Below are 21,703 nucleotides of genomic sequence, written 5' to 3'. Positions count from 1 at the left end.
GGAAGTTTCCCTCTAAGCCACTCATCCTCCTGACTTGGAAATATATCACTGTTACTTCACTGTCGCTGGGTCAAAGTTCTGGAACTCCCCCCCCAACAACATTGTGGGTGTACCTACACCACATGGACTGCAGCAGTTCAAGAAGGCAGTTCACCACCTTCTCAAGGGCAATTAGGGGTGGGCAATAAATGCTCGCGTAGCCAGCAATGCCTAGATCTGATGAATGAATAAAAAAGGTGTGAAGAAAATTGAAGGTTTTATTAATGACACTTTTAATGCAAATTCTAGATTGGCAAATTTGTGAGAAGGTAGGAGAGAAAATGTTGAATGCCCACATAGTTTTGTTGATTCCCGACTCCAGACCAGTGGTTCATGAACTACTGAAGAGCCCTGAGCCACATCTCTACAAAAGACGTCCTGATTCCATTCAGGTGGTGGAGAACGGGATGGGGTAGGGGCGCTCCGTAATGCGCATATCTGCAATGGAGCCAGCAAGGTCAGGGGTGCTACATACGGACTCACAAACGTCACCCTTAATCTGCACTAGCAAAAACTACCAGAAACAGAAACAGGAATGGAAGTGGAAATCTGGAAATCTGCCTCTGTTCCAACATGAGTGGGCGAATGAAAATCTGGCCCTGAATATTCCTCCGTATTTCAACAATTAATTTCTGTAATATTTATGTAGTTATTAAATCCGAGTATGCCTCAAGTCTGTACAGTGAATATTTTGTATACAATGTTTGATGGAGGTCACAGGGTAGGTTTGAAGAAGGAAGGCATTCAAGCATTTGATTCATTTCTTCTAGATGATCAATCCTACTTTATTGCTAACTTAACATTTAGCTGATTCTTTACTTAGTCGTGGGCCCAGATCTTAACCCCTATTCCTGGAAACTTGTTCCAAAAGTAAGCCCTCCATGTAAAGAAATATTTATTTACTACATTTATCCTTCATTGCTTTGAACTTGTATAGTCTTATTCTGCTGCTGTTATAGTTTTGTCTGCACTGGATTGCTGCTTTGGGCTGCAATCCAGTGGGGGGCGTTCAGTGAGGAGGGAGCGAGGTGCTCTTTCTCTACTTTTCCTCAGAATGGTGAGTGGCGGCCTTGGTACATAGGACCTGGAAGCTGTGGAGTTGAATGGGTAAGTATTTATGACTTTTATCGCTGATAGTTTTTAAGGTCTTATTTTGTGGTACATGCTTTGTTGTACCGCAAGACTACTAGTGATCAAGAGAAAAAGTACTGCCGATCTGAACCTACACCTAGCTGCTTGTACCCAGCTCGGCTCAGATCTTTTCAATCTCATCAGATTAGACTGGATTCCAAATGAAATCTGGTTCTTAAAACCAGAATGGTTTTGAATGATTGCAAATATATTAAACACAAAACACAACATAGCTGTAGCATTGTTTCACTTTCATGGTCGATTTCTAATGAAGAATAATTTGATTATAAATAATTATTTATTCCGATTACCTGTACACTTAATACTTGTTCAAATAAACTTACTTGAAGCATGGAAGGAAGTATCCACTGATATCCACTCAGTGAAAATAGATGGTTGAAGTGCACGGCAGTATTGATAGCTGTAGCAGCGTATTGTCGAAGCAATGCACCGTCCTCTGGATGTAGAATTAAAGCCCCATTAAACACATTCAGGAAGAGCATAATCTCATCACCCCAGGGAAATTCACTGGGCATGCCCAAGAACATCTCCTCCAATAGCTTGATCCACATACTCTTGTGAAGGGTATCAAGTCCAAATAGTTCTTTACCTGACAAAACAATGAAATATTTCATCTTGATGTTCAGCAAATCAGCACCATGACTATTTTATTTCAAACCTTTGAATAAATTTTTAATTAAAAAGCCTGAAGAATTTAATTTATCCAGATGTACATGAAATATTACAAACTATCCCATCCATTTAGTTAAAATAACTAGTTCCCAAAGTACTGACAATTAAATACTATAGGTATTTAAAAGCTTATTATTTTAATTGTTAGAAAATAAATCTGTGGCCCACAGGCAAGTTGAATAATGCAAACAGATAGTTCATATATCATCAGAATTAGGACACATTTCACTTTCAGTAACTTGAATGAACTTGAACACACATAAACATACAGTAGGTTATATTCATGTATTAATTAAATAAGAATGTACAAAGGGCAATTGTACAAATAGTTTGCCGCCAGAAAAAAATCGTTATTGAATCTGCTATTCTCAAATTACCCTACAAAATTACAGCCAATAGATTAGAAAGCATCAGTGAGATGCAATGAAAATAAAAAACAAATATTAAAATAATATTCAGACCACCCAAACCCCTGCTGTGTACTCCCATGTATAGAGTTCTGATCCACAAACCAACTGATCCCAGGGGATGGATTGCTGTGTTCGGGTTGTACAGTTCTGGATCTCAAACCCACATTGCATCAGCAATAGATGCTTGACACCATTTATTTATTTTTAAGCGTGTCGTCACACTTTTAAAAAGTTTGAGGAATTGTGGGGAAGTGGTGGAAGGATTCCCAAGTTGATTATCAGCCCGTTGAACCGTGTTATGAATGCTCTCCCCAAGGCCAACAATTTCTGGCATTGGACGTGACTCCAGAACTATTGTCCAGTGGTAGGAACAATTTCACTGTGCCACACGATCTCCTCTGACACCATTTCTGTTGGGATGGTCAATTAGTGCCAATGGAGTATGCTCATTATCCAGTTAAGGATAATTGGCAGGCTCACAGCCGAGCTGCCAAGGTATGCAAGGACACGAGGTGGCACTTCAATGTGGGATGCACTTTAAGACAAGGTAAGACCATTTTTTAAAAAGGCCACAGCTGTGAGGCCATCATTGTGGAGGGGCAGTCACTCCACTGATGGCCAACAGCGGTAGCTGTGGCCCAACAGTCTTGCCAGTTGTGGGGTGGAGCCCCTAGCAGGATGAGATGCTGGCCCTCCCATCTGCTAGTCTGACACTAGGAGGTTGCCTCCCTCCTCTGGATGTGTTTCACCCCCTTTGGAGGACCTGAAAGATGGCTGGAAAATTCTGCTCAGTGACCTTAATAGGGTATTTAATTGGCATAATAGGTTACCCATTACTTGTCCCCATTTCCACACTGCCCAAACAAAAATATGGCAGAGGTAGGGTTATGTCAGCGACACGGCACGCTGCTTTCCCACACTTATCTCCAGACTTTCCTTCCTCTGAGCCCTCTTCGATGGGAATCCAAAATTCTGAGTTTAGAGGCCATGGTGGGTGGCACAGTGATTAGCACTGTTGCCTCATAGCGCCACGGACCCGCATTCAATTTCGGCCTCAGGTGACTGCGTTGAGTTTGTACGTTCTCCCATGTCAAGTGGGTTTCCTCCGAGTGTTCCGGTTTCCGCCCACAGTCCAAAGGTATGCAGACCAAGTGGATTGGCCATGCTAAATTTCCCCTTGATGTCCAAAGGTTAGGTGAGGCTATGGGTTTGCAGGGGAGTGAGCCTAGATAAGGTGCTCTTTCAGAGTGTCGGTGCAGTCTCGATGGGCCGAATTACCTCCTTCTGTGGAATTACCTCCTTCATTGGGATTCTATGATTCTATGCCAATTTTTCTCACATTCTTTTTGGGTGTTGCTAATGTAAAACATCTACTTTTGTTCCCTCGTGACTTTGATTTGTAAAAGTCATAACGATGATTGAGCATCAATTTTGTTTTAAATTTATTCATTCATGGGATGTAAGCATCATTGGCTAGCATTTGTTGCCCATCCCTGATTTCCCTTGAGAAGGTGGTGGTGGGAAGGAAGTCCCAAGATTTTGACCTGCCGATAGTGAATGTATGGCGATATGGTTCCAAGTCAGGATGGTGTATGGCTTGGAGGAAAACTTGCAGGTGGTTGTGTCCCCATGCATCTGCTGCCCTTATTCTTGCAGGTGGTAGATGTTTAAAAGGTACAGTTGAGGGACGTTAAGATAGATCTTGTAGATGGTACACACTGCTGGCATTGCACATCGGTGGTGGAGGGAGTGAATTTTTAAAGTGGCGGATGCTGTGCCAAACGAGGGGGCTGCTTTGTCCTGGACAGTGTCAAACCTCTTAAGTGTTGATGGAACTGTACGCATCTAGGCAAGTATTCCATCACACTCCTGACTTGTACCTTGTAGAGGGTGGACAGAGTTTGGAGAGACAGGAGTTGAGTTACTAGCCTCAGGATTCCTAGCCACTGACCTGCTCTTGTAGTCACAGTGTTAGTACCGTTGGTCCAGGTTAGTTTCTGGTCAATGGCAACCTCCAGGATGTTGATGGTGGAGGACTCAGTGATGGTAATGCTATTGAATGTCAAGGGGAGATGGTTAATTATCTCTTGTTGGAGATGGTTATTGCCTGGCACTTGTGTGGCACAAATGTTACATGCCACATATAAGCCCAAGCCTGGAAATTGACCAGGTCTTGCTGCATTTGGGCATGGACTGCATCAGTTTCTGAGGAGTTGCAAATGGTGCTGAACATTATACAATCATCAGAGAACATCCGCACTTCTGACCTTCAGATGGAAAGAAGAGCATTGATGAAGCAACTGAAAATGGTTGGGCCGAGGACACTTCACTGACTTACTCCTGCTGCAATCTTCCAGGACTGAGATGGTTGATCTCCAACCATCTTCCTTTGTGCAAGAATCAGTGGAGGATTTTTCTCCTGATTATCATTAACTTCATATATTCTAGGGCTCCTTGATGCTTTCAGGTCAAGGGCTGTCATTGTCACCTCACGTTTTGAATTCAACTCTTTTGACCATCAGTCATTGGCATCTCACCGCTTGAATTCTACTCTTTTGACCTTTGTTAAGAATTGTGGAAAGTTAAGATTCAAAATTGAAACTGGGATAAAATCAATTTTAAAAAGGGGGTTCATAAAGGCAGATTTCTAAAGGGATTTTCATTTGCGAATTAACGTATCAGTGAGAAAAGCGAGTGTTTACCGATATGTCTAAGGGGAAATGGGGTGTAAAAGAGTTAACTTCAAAGGGGAGAGGTAAGGAAATTCACCTGTATGTGCTAAAAGCTGGATCCACAGTGTGGGTAGCATCAATGGGAAAGAATTATATATCCATAGGACAATAACTGGAGAAAGAGAACAGTAGCAGCTACCATCACAGCCACACCCAGCTGCAGAAACTGTCTCCAAAAACAAGTCATTGCTAAACAGGCAGCCAGTTGAGATCCTAAACTCGAACTGAGAAGATTTCTTCTTTGCTGAAATTGAAGACGCTTTTCCCAAACATGGCTAAATAACCTGGGTGTGGTAATTATTTGCTGGATTTAGCTCATTGAGCTTTATAATACTGGATTTTTTTTCTGGGAACAAAGGGATCTCTCAGAGTTCAGGAAACGTAGGGATTGTTTTTCTGGGAGCCAAAGGGGAACAAATAAACTTATAAAAATTAAAATATACTCCCCATTGTTGCAACATAAACCACATGGCATCATTGTGGGAATCTGATATTTGAGAATTTACTGCTACTGACTTGCATGTCCTTCGGACATAATAAGTCAATTTTCACTTCTATCATTGGGGTTAACAGGGCTGTATTTGACTCAAAATGGTGGCTTCCAGTTTTCTTTTTTAAAAATGTTTCCAAGTAAGGGGCAATTTAGCGTGGCCAATCCACCTACCCTGCACATCTTTGGGCTGCAGGGATGAGACCCATGCAGACATGGGGAGAATGTGCAAACTCCACACGTACAGTGACCCGGGTCTGAGATTGAACTCGGGTCCTCAGCACCGTTAAGCAGCAGCGCTAACCACTGCACCACTGTGCCGCCCTGGCTTCCAACTTTGTTAATACCATATATTTTGAAAAAGGCTTGGTGGCTGGAGAAGTCGCTTATTTCAGGGCAGTGGGCTTCTTACAATATACAATTACATCCCAGGGCTTCGATTGCCATTTTAGGTCAGAAATGGTTGGAGCATACTCCATGTTGCATGTTCTCACAAAACTAATCTAGGCCACTGGCATCTCGGGACTACCATGAACTGCGATTGTGACCTTTCCTCCACGATTACTTTGCTGGTAATTACTGATACTCAATATTGGACGACCTCATGTACGCTGGTTTGTTGAGGCTGGTGGCTCAAAATCACAGCCATTTCTTCGCTGCAAATAGAGGTGTATGGCCAGCGTTCATATGATCAAACCCATCAATTTTGAAATTTTATAAATTTATTTATTTAAGTAAGAACATGGGCCTGATAATTGTTCGACTAATTCCTCCTCCTTAAATTGATTAAGATTTGTGTATTTTTGTAAAATATTAATGTTCTTAGGCAGGTTGTGCATTGTTCCAACCCTATGAGAGTTGGACATATTATAAGGTGACTTGAAATATTCAGTTTGAATGATTTGATGCCCACTGAAGAGTCATTTTACCTTGATGATCGGTGAACAGTGAAAATTCTGCATCAACTGCATTTCGAGGAAATGATGGAAGTCTGAGAAGATCCTCTTGCAACAAGGATACATGTGATTGTTTGTGTGCAGAAGGCAGGTTTTGAGTAAGAGACATTAGAAACATCACTCGACCAAGTTCCTCCAGTTTCCGAGTAAACACCTATTTAAAAATATGTTCATTATTTTGTGAGAAAGAACTGTACTTCGAAAATCCATAATTTAAATAATAGTATCAATGTTAAGATTCTTAGAAACATGGTACGAATCATTTAATCACAGAAACACCAGCAAAAAAGTAGTCATTGTGCCATTGCTGGTTCCACATTCCTTTTAAAATGTTACTGATTGGGCTGCAGAAACCATTTGTGTAATACATGCGATATTCTAATCTATCGAGCGGCACAGTGGCGCAGTGGTTAGCATTGCTGCCTCAAGAAAAACATTGATCCCAGGAAGAGCCCGGCGAAGTTGGCAAATAAATGCACCCGCCCCGGCCACTCCCATGGGTGGAGCGAGGCAGATGGTGGGAGCTTTTGATATTCCTGACATGCCACCCACTGCTGCACCAACCTCCTAATATTGGTATCGAGCCCTGTGCGCCACACATAGCACCTGGTGAGCATCTTCGGTTTCGAAACCCCCGGATGTCCACTGTGAATATTCTGCAAAATCATTTTTCGTCCTTGTCTCGGGATAACACGCGGGTTCTCCCACAGAAGAATGCCGTCCCCTACACTAAGCTCTTGTTGCTTGTTTGCAAATGCTTGCAGTTCTTCCAGAAGTTTCCCCCGTAGACCCCCATGTCAAACAACATGGTGCAATTTTGCAAATGTAGGGTCCTTTTGAGCCCATACACAAATTTGAGAAGCCATGACAGGCAATGTGTTCATAAAGTTAAGTGCCAGCTCAACTTTGTCCGTTACTGCGGGGACAGAGGGGCATAGGCAATGGGAGCTGGCCAAGGGCATTCGCGTGCGCAATATGTGTGCCTGGGCGATACTCAAAAGTATATTGATACGCTGCCAACAGCAGTGTCCATCGCTGGATCCTGGACAAAGCTATTGGTGGTATCACTTTATCTTCTTTGAAAAGGCCAAGTAAGGGCTTGTGGTCTGTGACTATTGCGAAATGACATCCATAGACATCCATTGGTGAAATTATTAAACAGCCAAGATCACAGCCAGTCCTTCCTTTTCAATATGAGTGTAACGGCACTCTGATGCGCTGGCTATCGGCTGTTCTGTCCCATCGGCCCAGCCATGGGACAACACTGCCCTGATGTCATATGTGGAGGCGTGCATGTCAGTATCAGCAGTTTTGACAGGTCATAGTGCATCTATCGTTCGAAATTGACTTTGGCAAATTCCTCTTCTTGCCCCATCTACCATGCCCATTTCTGTTGCTTCTTTAAAAGCCCATGTAAAGGCGGCAGTATAGTTGCTAGATTTGGACGACGTTTTCCATAATAGTAAACGAGCTCTAGGAATAGGGGGTGGGATTCTTCCCCACCCGACGGGGCGGGGGACCCGGCAGGATGGAGTGGCGTGAACCACTCCGGCGTCGGGCCGCCCCAAAGGTGCGGTTTCTCCGCACCTTTAGGGGCCAAGCCCTCACCTTTAGGGGCTAGGCCTGCGCCGGAGTGGTTGCCGTCCCGCCGGCTGGCGTGGAAGGCCTTTGGCGCCACGCCAGCCGGGGCCGAAGGGACTCCGCCGGCAGGCGGATGTCCGTGCATGCGCGGGAGCATCAGCGGCTGCTGACGTCATCCCCGCGCATGCGCGGGGTCACCTCCACGTCGGCCATCGCGGAGGCTATGGGCGACGCAGAGGGAAAAGAGTGCCCCCACGGCACAGGCCCGCCCGTGGATCGGTGGGCCCCGATTGCGGGCCAGGCCACCATGGGGGCACCCCCCGGGGCGAGATCATCCCGCCCCCCACCCAGGACCCCGGAGCCTGCTCGCGCCACCTGGTCACGCCAGTAAGGGAGGTGGTTTGATTCACGACGGTGGGACAGGCATTACAGCAGCGGGACTTCGGCCCATTGTGGGCCGGAGAATCACCGGGGGGCGGGGGTGTCCCGCCGAACGGCACGGCGCGATTCCCGCCCCCGCCGAATCTCTGATGCCGGAGAATTCGGCGGCCTTCACGCCGGCCCCCGGCGATTCTCCAACCCGGCGGGAAGTCGGAGAACCCCACCCAGGGTCACAGAGTCATACAGCACAAAAAAGGCCCTTCATCCTCTCCGCACTGGTCAAAAACAACCACCTAACTAGTCTAATCCCACCACTTGGCCCATAACCTTGTATGCCTTGGAATTGCCAATGCACATCTAAATGTTATGAGGGTCTCTGCCTCCTTTACCCTTTCAGGCAGCGAGTTCCACACTCCCACCACCCTCTGGGTAAAATTATTTTTTCTCACATCCCCTCTAAACCTCCTGCCCCTTGCCTTAAGTCTATGCCCCCTGGTCATTGATCCCTCCACCAAGGGAAAAAAAATCTTCCTATCTACACTATCTATGCCCCTCATAATTTTATACATCTCAATCATGTTCCCATTTGGTATTCTCTGCCCCAAGGAAAATGATCCAAGTCTATCCGATCTCTCTTCATAAATAAAACTTTCCAACACAGACAATGTCCTGGTAAATCTCCTCTGCACCCTTTCAAGTGCTATCATATCCCTCCTATAATGTTAATTCCAGAACTGCACACAATACTCAAGCTGTGGCCTAAACAATGTTTGACACAGTTCCTACATAACCTCCCCCTTCTTTAACTCTATACCTCTGCTAATAAACGCAAGTATATCATATGCTTTCTTAAGCACTGTATCCACCTGTTGTGCAACCTTAAGGGACGGACGTACAGGCACACCAAGGTCCCTCTGATCCTTGCAGCTACACTCCACCCCGTCAACCAGAAGTTCCCCTGGAGTGGAGCTAACCTGCAGGACATGCGGAAAACTTTTCAACCTGTAGTTTCTTTGTTTATCCCTTCCTCCCTTCTTGAATAATGGTACCACATTGGCTGTCCTCCAGTCCTCTGGCACCTCTCCTGTGGCCAGAGAGGAATTGAAAATTATTGCCAGTGCCCCTGCTATTTCCTCCCTTGCCTCATTCAACAGCCTTTGAAACATTTCATCTGGCCCTGGAGACTTGTCTACTTTTAAGCCTGCCAGACCACTCAGAACCTCCTCTCTGTCTATATTAATCTCTTTAATTTTATAGCAGTCCTTCTCCTTCATTTCTATACCCACACTTTCCCTCTCATGAGTGAACACTGACACAAGGTATTCATTTAGAACCCTACCTACATCCTTCGGCTCCATATACAAATCACCACTGTGGTCCTTTTACCCTTAATGTACTTATAAAACAACTTAGGATTTTACTTTACTTTACTACCAATAACCTTTCATGTCCCCTTTTAGCTCTCCTAATTTCCTTTTGAAGTTCTCTCTTGAACATTCTATACGCCTCTAGAACTTCAGGTTTGAGCCCTCGATACCTGCCATAAGCCTCCCTTTTTATCCTTATCCAATGTTGTATATCCCTCAATATCCAGGATTCACTGAATTTGTTGGTCCCACCCTTTATCTTGATTGGAACATGTTGACCCTGCACTCTCACTGTTTCCTTCTTGAATGTGTCCCACTGTTCTGTTACAGATTTACCTAAATGTGTCTGCTCCCAGTCCACTCTGGCCAAATCATATCTGATCTAATTAAAATGGCCTTCCCCCAGTTTAGAATTTTGATCTCAGGCTGATACTTGTCATTTCCATGACAATCTTGAACCTAACGGAGGAATGATCACTGTCTTCAAAATGTTCTCCCACTGATACTTCAATCAGCTTTCTTTCTGGAAATTAAGTCCAGGACTGCTCCCTCTCTTGGAAGTCCTTCTACATACCGGCTTAAAACGTTCTCTGGGATGTATTTTAAGAATTCCACTCCCTCTAATCATTTCACACTGTGGCTATCCCAGTTAATATTGGAAATAAAGTTGAAATCCCCAACTATAACTACCCTATTACTTTTAAACTTCTTTGAAATTTGCCTACATATCTGCTCCTCTATGTCTCTCGGACATTTAGGGGGCCAATAGAACACCCCCAGCAATGTGATTGCCCCTTTTTGTTTTTTGAGTTCTATTCATATGGCTTCTGTTGAAGAGCTTCAAAGATATTGTCCCTCCTTACTGCTGTAATTGATTCCTTGATCAAAATTGCGACACTCCCTGCTCTTTATCTCCTTCCCTATCTCGCCTGAAGATCCTGTATCCCGGAATATTGAGCTGCTAATCCTGCCCCTCTTTCAAACATGTCTGAGTGACAGCAATACCAACATACCCCCATACTTTAATTTGTGCCCTCAATTCATTTGCCTTGTTCTTCAGACTCATTGCATTAAAATAAATACCATCCATTCTTACCAAATTCCCTTGTAACCTAACTGGCATAGCCATTCTATGCCTCCTGTCTCACTTGATGGCTATACATCTATCCCTGCTGAACCTTTTCTCAGGGTCCCAGGCCCCTGCAAAGTTAGTTGAAACCCTCCCCAACAGCACTTGCAAACAGCCCTGCAAGGACACTGGTCCCATTTCATTTCAGGTGCAAACCGTCTGCCTTGTACATGTCCCACTATCCCCCAAAATGATTTCATTTATCATAGAATTTACAGTGCAGAAGGAGGCCATTCGGCCCATCGAGTCTGCACTGGCTCTTGGAAAGAGCACCCTACCCGAGGTCAACACCTCCACCCTATCCCCATAACCCAGTAACCCCACCCAACACCCCAATGTCCCAGAAATCTAAAGCCCTCCCTCCTGCACCATCTCTTCAGCCATGCATTTATCTGGACTAACCTCTTACTCTAGACTCACCAGCACATAGCACTGGAGGTAATCCAGAGATTACTATCTTCTTGGTCCTGTGTTTTAATCTGCTTCCTAGCTCCCTAAATTCTGTTTCAGGACCTCATCACATTTTCTGTCAATATCGCTGATACCTGAGCTTACCTTAGAATGACCTCAGCTCTGTCATGTTATCGGGTGTTGGGACCTGCTTGATGGTCCAGACTTTCTTTTCTACCGGGTGGACCCCGTCTTTGTCAACCCGGTATCCCAGGTATATATTTCTCTTGCCTGGAAGACACACTGGCCTTTTTTCAGGTGGATAACTACTTCTGGGAATCTGTGGATTAATTATTTTAAAAGTCTAGATGTGTATTTTCAGTGGCTCCTCTAATCACCATTTCGTCCAGGTAGACATCCACTCTGGGGAGCCCTTGAAGAATGCCTTCCATAACCCACTGGTAAAATGGCCCCAAATGGGAGCTTGGTGCACTCATACCACCCTGGTGGGTGTTAATGGTTACATATTTTGTGGACGCTGTGTCCAACTCCAGATGGAGGTATGCATGGCTCATGGGTTCATCAAAGCCCATGGAGCCCTGGCACTCCTAGACCCTCTTTTTTGCATATTCACATGAGAAGAATAGATCTATGGATCTTTTTAGATCCAAGGATGGCTGCGCCAACGATTTCCACTGGTTTGCCATGTTACTATTGCCACACACTAGGAGGTCTTGCAACGTCTCCGGGAGGGATGGGCCATAGTCACAAATCTCAGCCAACTTGAGAAGGCTCATCAAGAATTCCATGATCCCCCAGGATTCATCCGGCCGTGTTCAACCAGTAACTCCGCATACACCACTCCGCAACTCCTACGAGTTCATTAAAGATCTTTGAATCTCGGCAGCTGGGTAGGTAAGTCTTTTGATCACACTGAAAGTTGGGGCTCTACAGATGGTCCTATTACTTTTTGCCAGCCGTCTCCGACAATACCATTCGTCTGGAAGAAACACTGCATCCGTTCGGTATACTGGGCCCAATCTTTCATTGAAGACTTTGAAGACTTTCAAAGTCTTCCAAAAAGGGTCATTTTTAAAATCTCTCTGATCTTGCTCTCGTGCTGCGGAATTTTTCCTCGTCACCAGTATAAAGGCTCAGGAAACCGGAGAATGTGAATCAAAACAGAGGTTTATTTCCAACCCAAGAAAAAGGCCACAACGCGACATACAATCATGCCGATTCCGATCCGGGCCGGCTTTTAAGGATTGATTCTAATTTATATACAAAATAATAAGAGTACAGGCAAGGAGCTATCTCCTTATCTAGGTCTTAACATGTCTCGGTTCTACACCACACTGACCCTAGGCCTGGGTCATGTGCCTTCTTACATCACTATGTGGGCGGTACTGTACTCAGTCCCACATTAACCCTGTTTGTGCCAGACCCTTCTGATTGTATTTCCCCATCACTTAACCTTTTCTAAAATAAATTTAGCAGACCCAATTCATGTTTTCAAATTAAGGGCCAATTTAGTGTGGCCAATTCACCTACCCTGCACATCTTTGGGTTGTGGGTGAAACCCATGCAAACACAGGGAGAATGGGCAAACTCCACACGGACAGTGACCCAGAGCCGGGATCGAATCTGGGACCTCAGCGCCGTGAGGCAGCAATGCCAACCACTGCACCACCGTGCTGCCCCCCCATCACCTAACTTGAGAAGAGAAACAGTTACTAGAAACGTACAGCTTCAAGCACACCAAGATTGTGCAGCAAGCTGGCAATTTAAAATGCAAGCAACAATTGATTACAACGTTATTTCACACCAGCTATACTGCAGCCTAGCTCAAGCAGGAGAGACTTAAGGCTCTATTTTGTTCTCCTTCATTTTCTTGAGGCATTCTTGCAAACCTACATCTGCAGGGAGAGGTGTGCCTCACTCTGGCAGCTCAGTTGGTTGAGTCTCACCCTCTCAAAGCAGATTCTGCTAGCACACCCTTAGTGGCATTATCATGATATACGATTCTCTGGCTAACTGTTAATCCTAGAAGGTTCTTCAGAATTAACCTGTTGCATCTTATATGACACTGCAAGAAAGAAGGTATGCCAGAGTAATCATGAAAAAGTGTTGTCCATTTTGTCACACACACACCAGAATGGCGTTCAGTCATTTCTCCCACCCACGGCACACCTACCTAGAAATTATATTGGGCCAGTGAAGCCGTTAATGTAAAATCGTATCACCTGTAGCAGGAATACCACTGGCAACCTGACAACAGAACACATATGGGGACAGCAGCTATCAATTGCAGTTGGACACTTGACTGCACCACCATGCTGGCAAGTCACAATTACTTGACCCTGAGGAACATCGTAGAGAGCAGCCCTCATTTAAAAGATCTCTTTATCTTCAACCGTTGTGTACAAATAAATAGCATGTCTTCTGTATAAATATATTTCAACAGGAAAAAAATCAATGTGTAAAGGATGATAGGTTAAGTCTCAAATGCATCTCTTCTTACCTGTTTCTGGATTAGTTCTTGCCCTTTTGATGGGAGCATATGGACAAGATTCAGCTGTGGTGAGACCGAGCGTCGAAATGGGTATATATCTCGTACATAAGTCTATAAAGAGACAAGCCACAATGTTCGGAGCACGTTAATAGGCTAGTGAGTATAGAACATAGAACATACATTGCAGATGGAGGCCATTCGGCCCATCGAGTCTGCACCAACCCACTTAAGCCCTCACTGCCACCCTATCCCCATAACCCAACAACCCCTCCTAACCTTTTTGGACACTAAGGGCAATTTAGCATGGCCAATCCACCTAACCTGCATGTCTTTGGACTGTGGGAGGAAACCGGAGCACCCGGAGGAAATCCACCCAGACACGGGGAGAACGTGCAGACTCCACACAGACAGTGACCCAGCATGGAATCGAATCTGGCATCCTGGCGCTGTGAAGCCACAGTGCTAGCCACATGTGGTACCTTGCTGCCCTGTTCACATTGCCTGGTGAACTTTCAATCACACACCAGGAATATCCCTCACCTAAACTGAGTCACCTTACCTCAGGTGGACTACAAGTGAACCCCAGCAGGTGAGATTTTGAAACAAGGGCTGATCCAGCTATTTGACTATAGGGGTTTCCCAATGCTCCAAAAATGGGTGGAATGGTGACACAGTGGTTAGCATTGCTGCCTCACAATGCCAGGGATCAGGATTTGATTCCGACCTGAGGTGACTGTCTGTATGGAGTTTGTACATTTTCCCTGTATCTGCATGGGTTTCCCTGAGTGCTCCAGTTTCCTCCCACAGTCCAAAGATGTGCAGGTTAGGTGGTTTGGCCATGCTAAATTGTCCCTTAGTGTTTATAGGTTAGTTGGAGTTATGGGGTTACAGGGATAGGGAGAGGACGTGGGCCTAGGTAGGGTGCTCTTTCAAAAGGTCAGTGCAGACTCGATGGGCCAAATGGCTTCCTTCTGTGGGGTTATCTCAAAAATAAGAGATTGTACTAATTTTTGTTTCTGGATCTTTCAATGGAAAATAGTTATTGTGTCTATCTACAACTTAACAGTCACTGTACTTCCAAGGAATTTGCAGAACACACAGAAGTGTGAGGTGTTTCTGAAAGACGTGATAAGATACTCTATAATTTCCATCCTTCTTTTCAGTTAAGAAATTGACTTTATGTCCCCAGCCCAGGGAAAGGGAAAAACACAGTAATTACTTCTGTTTCTAATTGCTGTTCAGTGACATCTGCTGAAAGACACAAATGAGGAATGATGACCCCTGGATCAATATCCTGCTGACACTCACTGTCTAGTCTCACAGAGGTAGACAGAGTGACGATTGGATGAAGTTCTGGAGCATTGCACAGGAGCGGAAAGGAGAAAAGTAGAGTGCACTAAGAGAATAAACGGAAGACACAAAATTATTATTCTGTTGCACAAAACATACGGTAACCTTGGACGGACTGGAACAGAATGGATAAGAAGCATCCTAAATTAGGCGTTGGGCCTCACCCATCTTAAATATGATTTGTGGGCATCCTCACCCAGCTCGTCAGTCAGAACTTGACTGCTTTCACTTGGCTTTGACACGAGCCAAGGCCCAAGGGTAGAGAGTGGGGGGGTGATCAGCAGGGTAGCAGTAGTCACAATCTTAATGTGGAGGGAGGAGGAGACCTTTCGCTGGTTCCACCTGCACACTAAACTAAGTTTCAAAAAATTTATCTGCAGTCTTCAGGAGTCTGATTAGTTTAAACAACTATTGTGATTGGTCTAGAGATGGCTGAATGACTTCATTTCACTCTGAAAGACAACCTCTAATTGGATGAGCTGAGAACAGCATTACACTCAAATCTCCATATCATGGTGAGCGTGGACAGCGGAATGATGGGTAGACTGGGCCTTGGAGTGGAACTCGGAGAGGGCCTCAGAGCGGGAGGCCAGAGGGGACCTTGAAACAGGGAGCCGGAGCAGGGTGCAGAGGTTGCCTTGAAATGGGGAGCCGGTGTGGGCCTCGAAACAGGGAGCCGGTCTGGGCCTCGAAAGGGGGAGCCGGAGCGAGCCTTGAAACGGGGAGCTGGAGCGAGCCTTGAAACGGGGAGCCGGAGCGGTCCTCGAAACGGGGAGCCGTAGCGGTACTCGAAACGGGGAGCCGGGGCTGGCCACAAAACAGGGAGTGGAGTGGGCCTCGAAACGGGTAACCGGAGCAGACCTCGAAACGGGTAACCAGAGCGGGCCTCGAAATGGGTAACTGGAGCGGGCCTCGAAACAGGGAGCCGGTGCGGGCCTCGAAACGGGGAGCCAGGGCGGGCCTCGAAATGGGGAGCCGGAGCGGTCCTCGAAATGGGGAGCCAGAGGGGGTCTCGAAACGGGGAGCCGGAGCGGTCCTTGAAACAGGGAGCCGGTGCGTTCTTCGAAACGGGTAACCGGAACGGGCCTCGAAATGGGGAGCCAGAGAAGGCCTCAAAATAGGGAGCCGGAGCGGTCCTCGAAACGGGGAGCCAGAGGGGGCCTCGAAACTGGGAGCCGGTGCAGGCCTCGAAACGGGGAGCCAGAGCAGGCATTGGAGCAGGAGGAGCTGGAACAGAACTTGGAACAGGGGGAGCTGGAGTGGGCCTTGAAACCGGGAGACCGGAGGGAGCTTGACTCAGGGCAGGAGACCAGAATGAGCCTCGGAGTAGGGGGACTGGAGCAGGCCATGGAGCGGGAGTGGAGTGATCTTCGGAGTGGGGGAACTGGAGCGGGCCCGGACCATGGAGACGAGAGCGGCTCTAGGACTGGGGGAACGGGATTGGCCTTGGACGGAGGAACCAGAGTGGGACTTTGAGTAGGGGGCTGGAGAGGACTTCAAAGCGGGGACTAGAGGGCCCCTCTGAATGTTAAAAAGAGGAGTGAGTATTTGAGAGAGAGGGGGGTGAGCACTTTTGAGAGGGAAGAGTGAGTGTGTGTGAGAGAGAGAGATGTGGGTTAGTGTGTGAGAGAAAGGGAAGTGTGTGAGAGAGTTAGGTGAGTGCGTGAGAGAGAGGGAGGTGGACATGGGTGTGAGAGAGTGAGGGAGATGTGGGTGTATGAGAAAGAGAGATATGAATATACATGAGTGGGAGGGAGAGAGAGAAGGAGATGTGGATGTGTGTTTGTGCGAGAAAGGGTGACATGGGTGTGTGTGCGTGAGGGAGACGGTGATGTGTATGTGAATGTGTGAGAGGGGGAGGAGTGAGAGTGAGCGGGACAGAGAGTGGTGCATGTGTCCGATATGAGAATCAGCTTTCCAGCATCAGTCCTCCCATTAAAAATGACAAAAGGTAAGACTTAAATATTTTGTTAATAAGATAACTTTTTAGATTACCCACTCCTAAAGTGGATACTTTTTCCAAGGTGTCATCAGAGGGTGGTTTGTCCAGGAGATAATGTGAGGGGGTCGCATAGCAGGCAAAAGTATTTGTAACTGTGTGCCTCTTCCTAATTCCTAATATATGCATACATACATCTGGGAAAATATGGTTTACGCTTCGCACCTACTTTGCAGCAACAAAGAGGCTTCGACATTAAGAGAACATTTGGGTTTCCACGATGCTCTTGGGACGTCACTAGGTTCCGCAGCAGAAAAAGTTTGGGAAATCCTGGTCTCACATATAAAGAGAATCTTGTAACAATGTGAAACATTTCAACTTGTAACATTTGAAAGTTATTTTCCTGCTTTCAATGTTTCTTCCGTTAAATAATCAGTTCAATAGCATCTGACATTTCGGATTTTCAGCTGATCAGTGCCTTACTTTAGCATAATGTATCAGGTTCCAACGTTTATCCATCAAAAAGTAGTGGTTTGACTGAGCTTCAGGAATATTAAAGAATTCCAAGCATTCCTAAAAATAAATAATATGGCAATTTCAGCAATTGCAAATCAGCGACAAACAGAAGGCAGTAAATCCTTTCTAAGTTTAAAACATGCCGTCATGTTTAATTTGGCTGATTTATGTGGGAAACACATAACATGCCATGAGCACATCAAATATTCTGTAATATACATCCAAAGAATGTTTTTGTGATTAATGGCATTTCCGATATACGATAATGAGTGAAAATAAACATATATAAAATGTACAAAATAGTCATGGGTACATTTGTCTGGTTTAGTCATTGAGTTACACAAACATTGTGCCACAGGCACTGCAGTGCCAAGGAATAATAATTACTGTACCGTCATGGGTTTTGAAAAAATTAAAGCACTGAGAAATGATAACAGTTTATAGTACAAAAAACATCTTCTTTAACAACCATTGTGTTTTTAACTTCAGCACAGTTTATGTGAATACATTTGGATATAACAAAGGTATATCCCCAGCCTCTACTGAATTCCTAGCCCAGAGTCACTTAAATAATATTAGCAGGCTCCTTGGTCTCTTCTGCTGAAGGGGAGGAAGGGCCGAGGAGCTCTCTGGCACCTCTTGGATTGGATTGGATTTGTTTATTGTCACGTGTACCGAGGTACAGTGTAAAGTATTTTTCTGCAAGCAGCTCAACAGTTCATTACGTACATGAAAAGAAAAGGAAATAAAAGAAAATACATAATAGGGCAACACAAGGTACACAATGTAACTACATAACCACCGGCATCGGGTGAAGCATACAGGGGTGTAGTGTTAATCAGGTCAGTCCATAAGAGGGTCATTTAGGAGTCCGGTAACAGCAGGGAAGAAGCTGTTTTTGAGCCTGTTCATGCATGTTCTCAGACTTTTGTATCTCCTGCATGATGGAAGAAGTTGGGAGAGTGAGTAAGCTGGGTGGGAGGGGTTTTTGATTATGCTGTCCGCTTTCCCCAGGCAACGGGAGGGGTAGATAGAGTCAATCAATGGGAGGCAGGTTCGTGTGATGGACTGGACTCTTGCAGCATTATGTCAAAGAAAAATAAAATATTAACATTTTTCAAAATTGGCACCGTAGTGCATGCAATCAAATGCAGAAAGATTGATTAAATGAACTTTATAGTCCTTCAAATTTTAAATCTCACTTTCATAGAAGGTGACTGATAAAAGAACCAGCTCCAACAGGGGGACAAATCTTTTTGTGTAACGAGCGATTATGATTTGGATGCATTGCCTGATAAGGCCTCAAAACAGATACAACAGATACCCTCAAACAGGAATTGGATAAATTTATGGGGAAGATAAAATTGCGATGATATGGGAACGGCTGGGGGTGAGCTCAACTGAATTACTTTGCGAAACAGCCAGTACAGTCTAGATAGGCCAAATGGCCTCCCATGCTGTACTATTCTAGGATCCTAAAAGATTATAGATTCCAGAGACAAAAAGGTATCCCTGGCTTCAACATGGCTATGGCGCAAATTATTGAAAATACACAAGATATTTCTGTAATTTGGATATTACAGTGTACGCATCTGTATGTGGACAGGAATAATGTGCATCATTTGTCACTGGTAGGAAATGGAAACAACAGGAAAATGGATGGCTGATGTATTTCTTCCCTCAGTTCTGCTGAAAAGAATCAGCAGAGTGATTGATACAATTTAGTGATAGGTTTACGATATGTTAAGAATTCCGCTGTATCCCAAAGCCCAGGAAGGTAACTTGAAGCATCGGTTCTTCGTGGTGTATATTTTCTTTTTGGTATACTGTGAGAAGAATATGAGATCCAGGGAGGAATAGCCCAGTCATTGCATGAACATTGCATGAACAATTAATAAAGAATATTTATTCACTTAAAAGAAAAAAACACACACTACAATAAGGACTATAATACACTGCAACACTTAAGTATACTGATAGCTATACACGCACAATATTACATGAAATCCCCGTGGTTCCCGAGATTCTCGTTATTCCCAAACAAGATCAAATATTTTAAAGCTCTATGAGCTAAATCCAGCAAATAATTACTGCACACAGGTTACGGGGCCACATTTGGGGAAACTTTCTTCAGGTTCAGTCAAGGTGAAATCTGCTGGATTTGAGTTTTGATCTTAACCAGCTGCCTCTTTAGCAATAACTTGTTTCTGGAGACTGTTTATGAAGCTGAGTGTGGCTGATGGTAACAGCTACTGTGCCTCTTTTTAACTTCCAATATTTTAAGTCAATTTACTCTCTTTTTCTCCATTTCCTTTTCTGCCATTGCGAACTTCTCCATTTCCACATCAAATTTCCTCACTTCCATTTGAAAAGCTCTCTCTTTGTCTCTTTCCCTGCATCACTAGTTTTTTCATTTCTATTTCATGTTGGAATTGAATTTTAGCCAATTCAATTGCCTCACTTTTCAGAGAACTTTGGTCTATCTGTCAACACTTGCAATTTTAAATATTTCACTATGCTTCCAATAATCTCAGGATTCCTTATCCCTGCAAATAATCCTAGTTCCAAATTATCTGCCAATTCAATTAATTGACTTTTGGTTACTTTCTGTAAAGCAGGCAGAGTTCCATCTTCCACCTTTGGAAAGCCTTAGTTATGGTAAGAGTCATGTTGCAGTCATCTCATTGTAACATAATTTGGGGGCCTATCCGGGATGTTTGGAACCGTAGAGGGTGGAATCAAGTTACAGTGTAAATTAAAAGAGATACCAGGTTTGAAGTGATGTAACAGGATGGCCCTGGAAGCTGCTAAGAGTTTTCTTGAGGTGGAAGACTTACCTCTGGTTTATTTGAAAGAGCTTCAAAAAACAAGCTAGTCGACTGGTAGGTAAATTAGGAATAAAGGTACCTGCTAAATCTAAGAAGGTGGAGATAATTGAAGTGATTGCTCAACATTAAAATATGAAAGAGATGCTAGGAACAAAGGTGAGCCGACTAGGTAGTGCGGCATCAGGGATATTTTCTGGTGGGGAAGTTGAGCTGGAGAGTTCGGTTGCAGTTAGAGCATGAAAAGAAATGAAAAAGAATGGAAATAAAGATGAAGCATAAAGAAAAGCAAAAGAAATGGAGATGGAAGTGATGAGGTTGGAAAGAGAGAGGGAGGAAAAGAAAAAGAGAGGAAAAGGAAAAAGAGAAAGGGAAAAGAAAGAGAGGGAAAAGAATAAGAGAGAGGAAAAAGCAGAAGATGAGAGGAAAAAGTAAAAGATAGGCTCTCCAGCTTAAGACACCAGAAATTAATTGGAAACTTCCAGAAAGTAGAAGGGTGCTTACTCCTAGGACAGACCCCAATGGCAACATGTTTTAATTTATACAGGCCCTTCCAGATTTTGATGAGAAGGATGTAGAAACCTTTTTGGGGCTTTTGAGAAAATAGTAACCCAAATGGAGTGGTCAAAGAAAAGTAGGCATTACCCATGCAGAGTAAATTGATGGGGTGGGCACGGGAAGTTTATGCTTCCCTATCAGAGCAGGTGTCTAAGAATTATGACTATTTTGGATGTATATGAATTTGTTCCCAAAGCATATAGGCAAAAGTTTCGGAGTTTGAGGTGTCGGCCAGACAGACTTATGCAGAATTTAAAAGGGTTACGTAGAACAATTTTGATAGGTGGGTATGAACATTGGGAGTTGAAACTATCTCTGAGGCTCTAAGAGAGGTCATTCACTCAGAAGAATTTAAGAATTCCCTACCTTCTACAATAAGAATTGATGTTCAAGAGCAGAGGGCGAATACTGCTAGGTAGGCAGCAATTATGAGCTAATCCATAAATTTAAACCTTTTGTCCATCAGATCCATAATTTTCAAAAGGACAGGAAGTGTGAGCGTCAAAAGAAGGCAGATAGTCAAGGTAGAAAATGGATAGCTGAGAATGTTCCGAGATTTCCTCCTCAGACCAGGAAGTAAGGTACTAAATCCTAGGTGTTACCATTGTAACAGGTAATACATGTTCATTCAGCATGTTGGAAGTTGCAAGGAAAGCTCCTGGGACTTGTGGAAGTTTATAAGGAGAATTCTGTAAAGAGAATAA

The 21,703-nt window shown here is 44.5% G+C and overlaps 1 protein-coding gene across 5 annotated transcripts in view; it reads right to left on the bottom strand.

The window, feature by feature from the left end:
• unc80 (unc-80 homolog (C. elegans)) overlaps positions 1-21,703 on the bottom strand; it is a 599,468-nt gene that overhangs the window by 194,355 nt on the left and 383,410 nt on the right. For all 5 annotated transcript variants that reach the window (XM_072480367.1, XM_072480341.1, XM_072480351.1 and 2 more), the window contains 4 exons: positions 17,584-17,673; positions 13,821-13,922; positions 6,425-6,605; positions 1,515-1,780 (listed from right to left, as the gene is read on the bottom strand). In XM_072480367.1, the coding sequence (XP_072336468.1) occupies positions 1,515-1,780; positions 6,425-6,605; positions 13,821-13,922; positions 17,584-17,673 (639 nt within the window). The remainder of the gene's footprint in view (positions 1-1,514; positions 1,781-6,424; positions 6,606-13,820; positions 13,923-17,583; positions 17,674-21,703) is intronic.

Source organism: Scyliorhinus torazame, chromosome 2 (genome assembly GCF_047496885.1).
Source record: "Scyliorhinus torazame isolate Kashiwa2021f chromosome 2, sScyTor2.1, whole genome shotgun sequence".
NCBI classification, from domain to species: Eukaryota; Metazoa; Chordata; class Chondrichthyes; order Carcharhiniformes; family Scyliorhinidae; genus Scyliorhinus; species Scyliorhinus torazame.
Note: the sequence above shows the minus strand (reverse complement) of the source record. Positions and strands in the feature narration are given on the sequence as shown.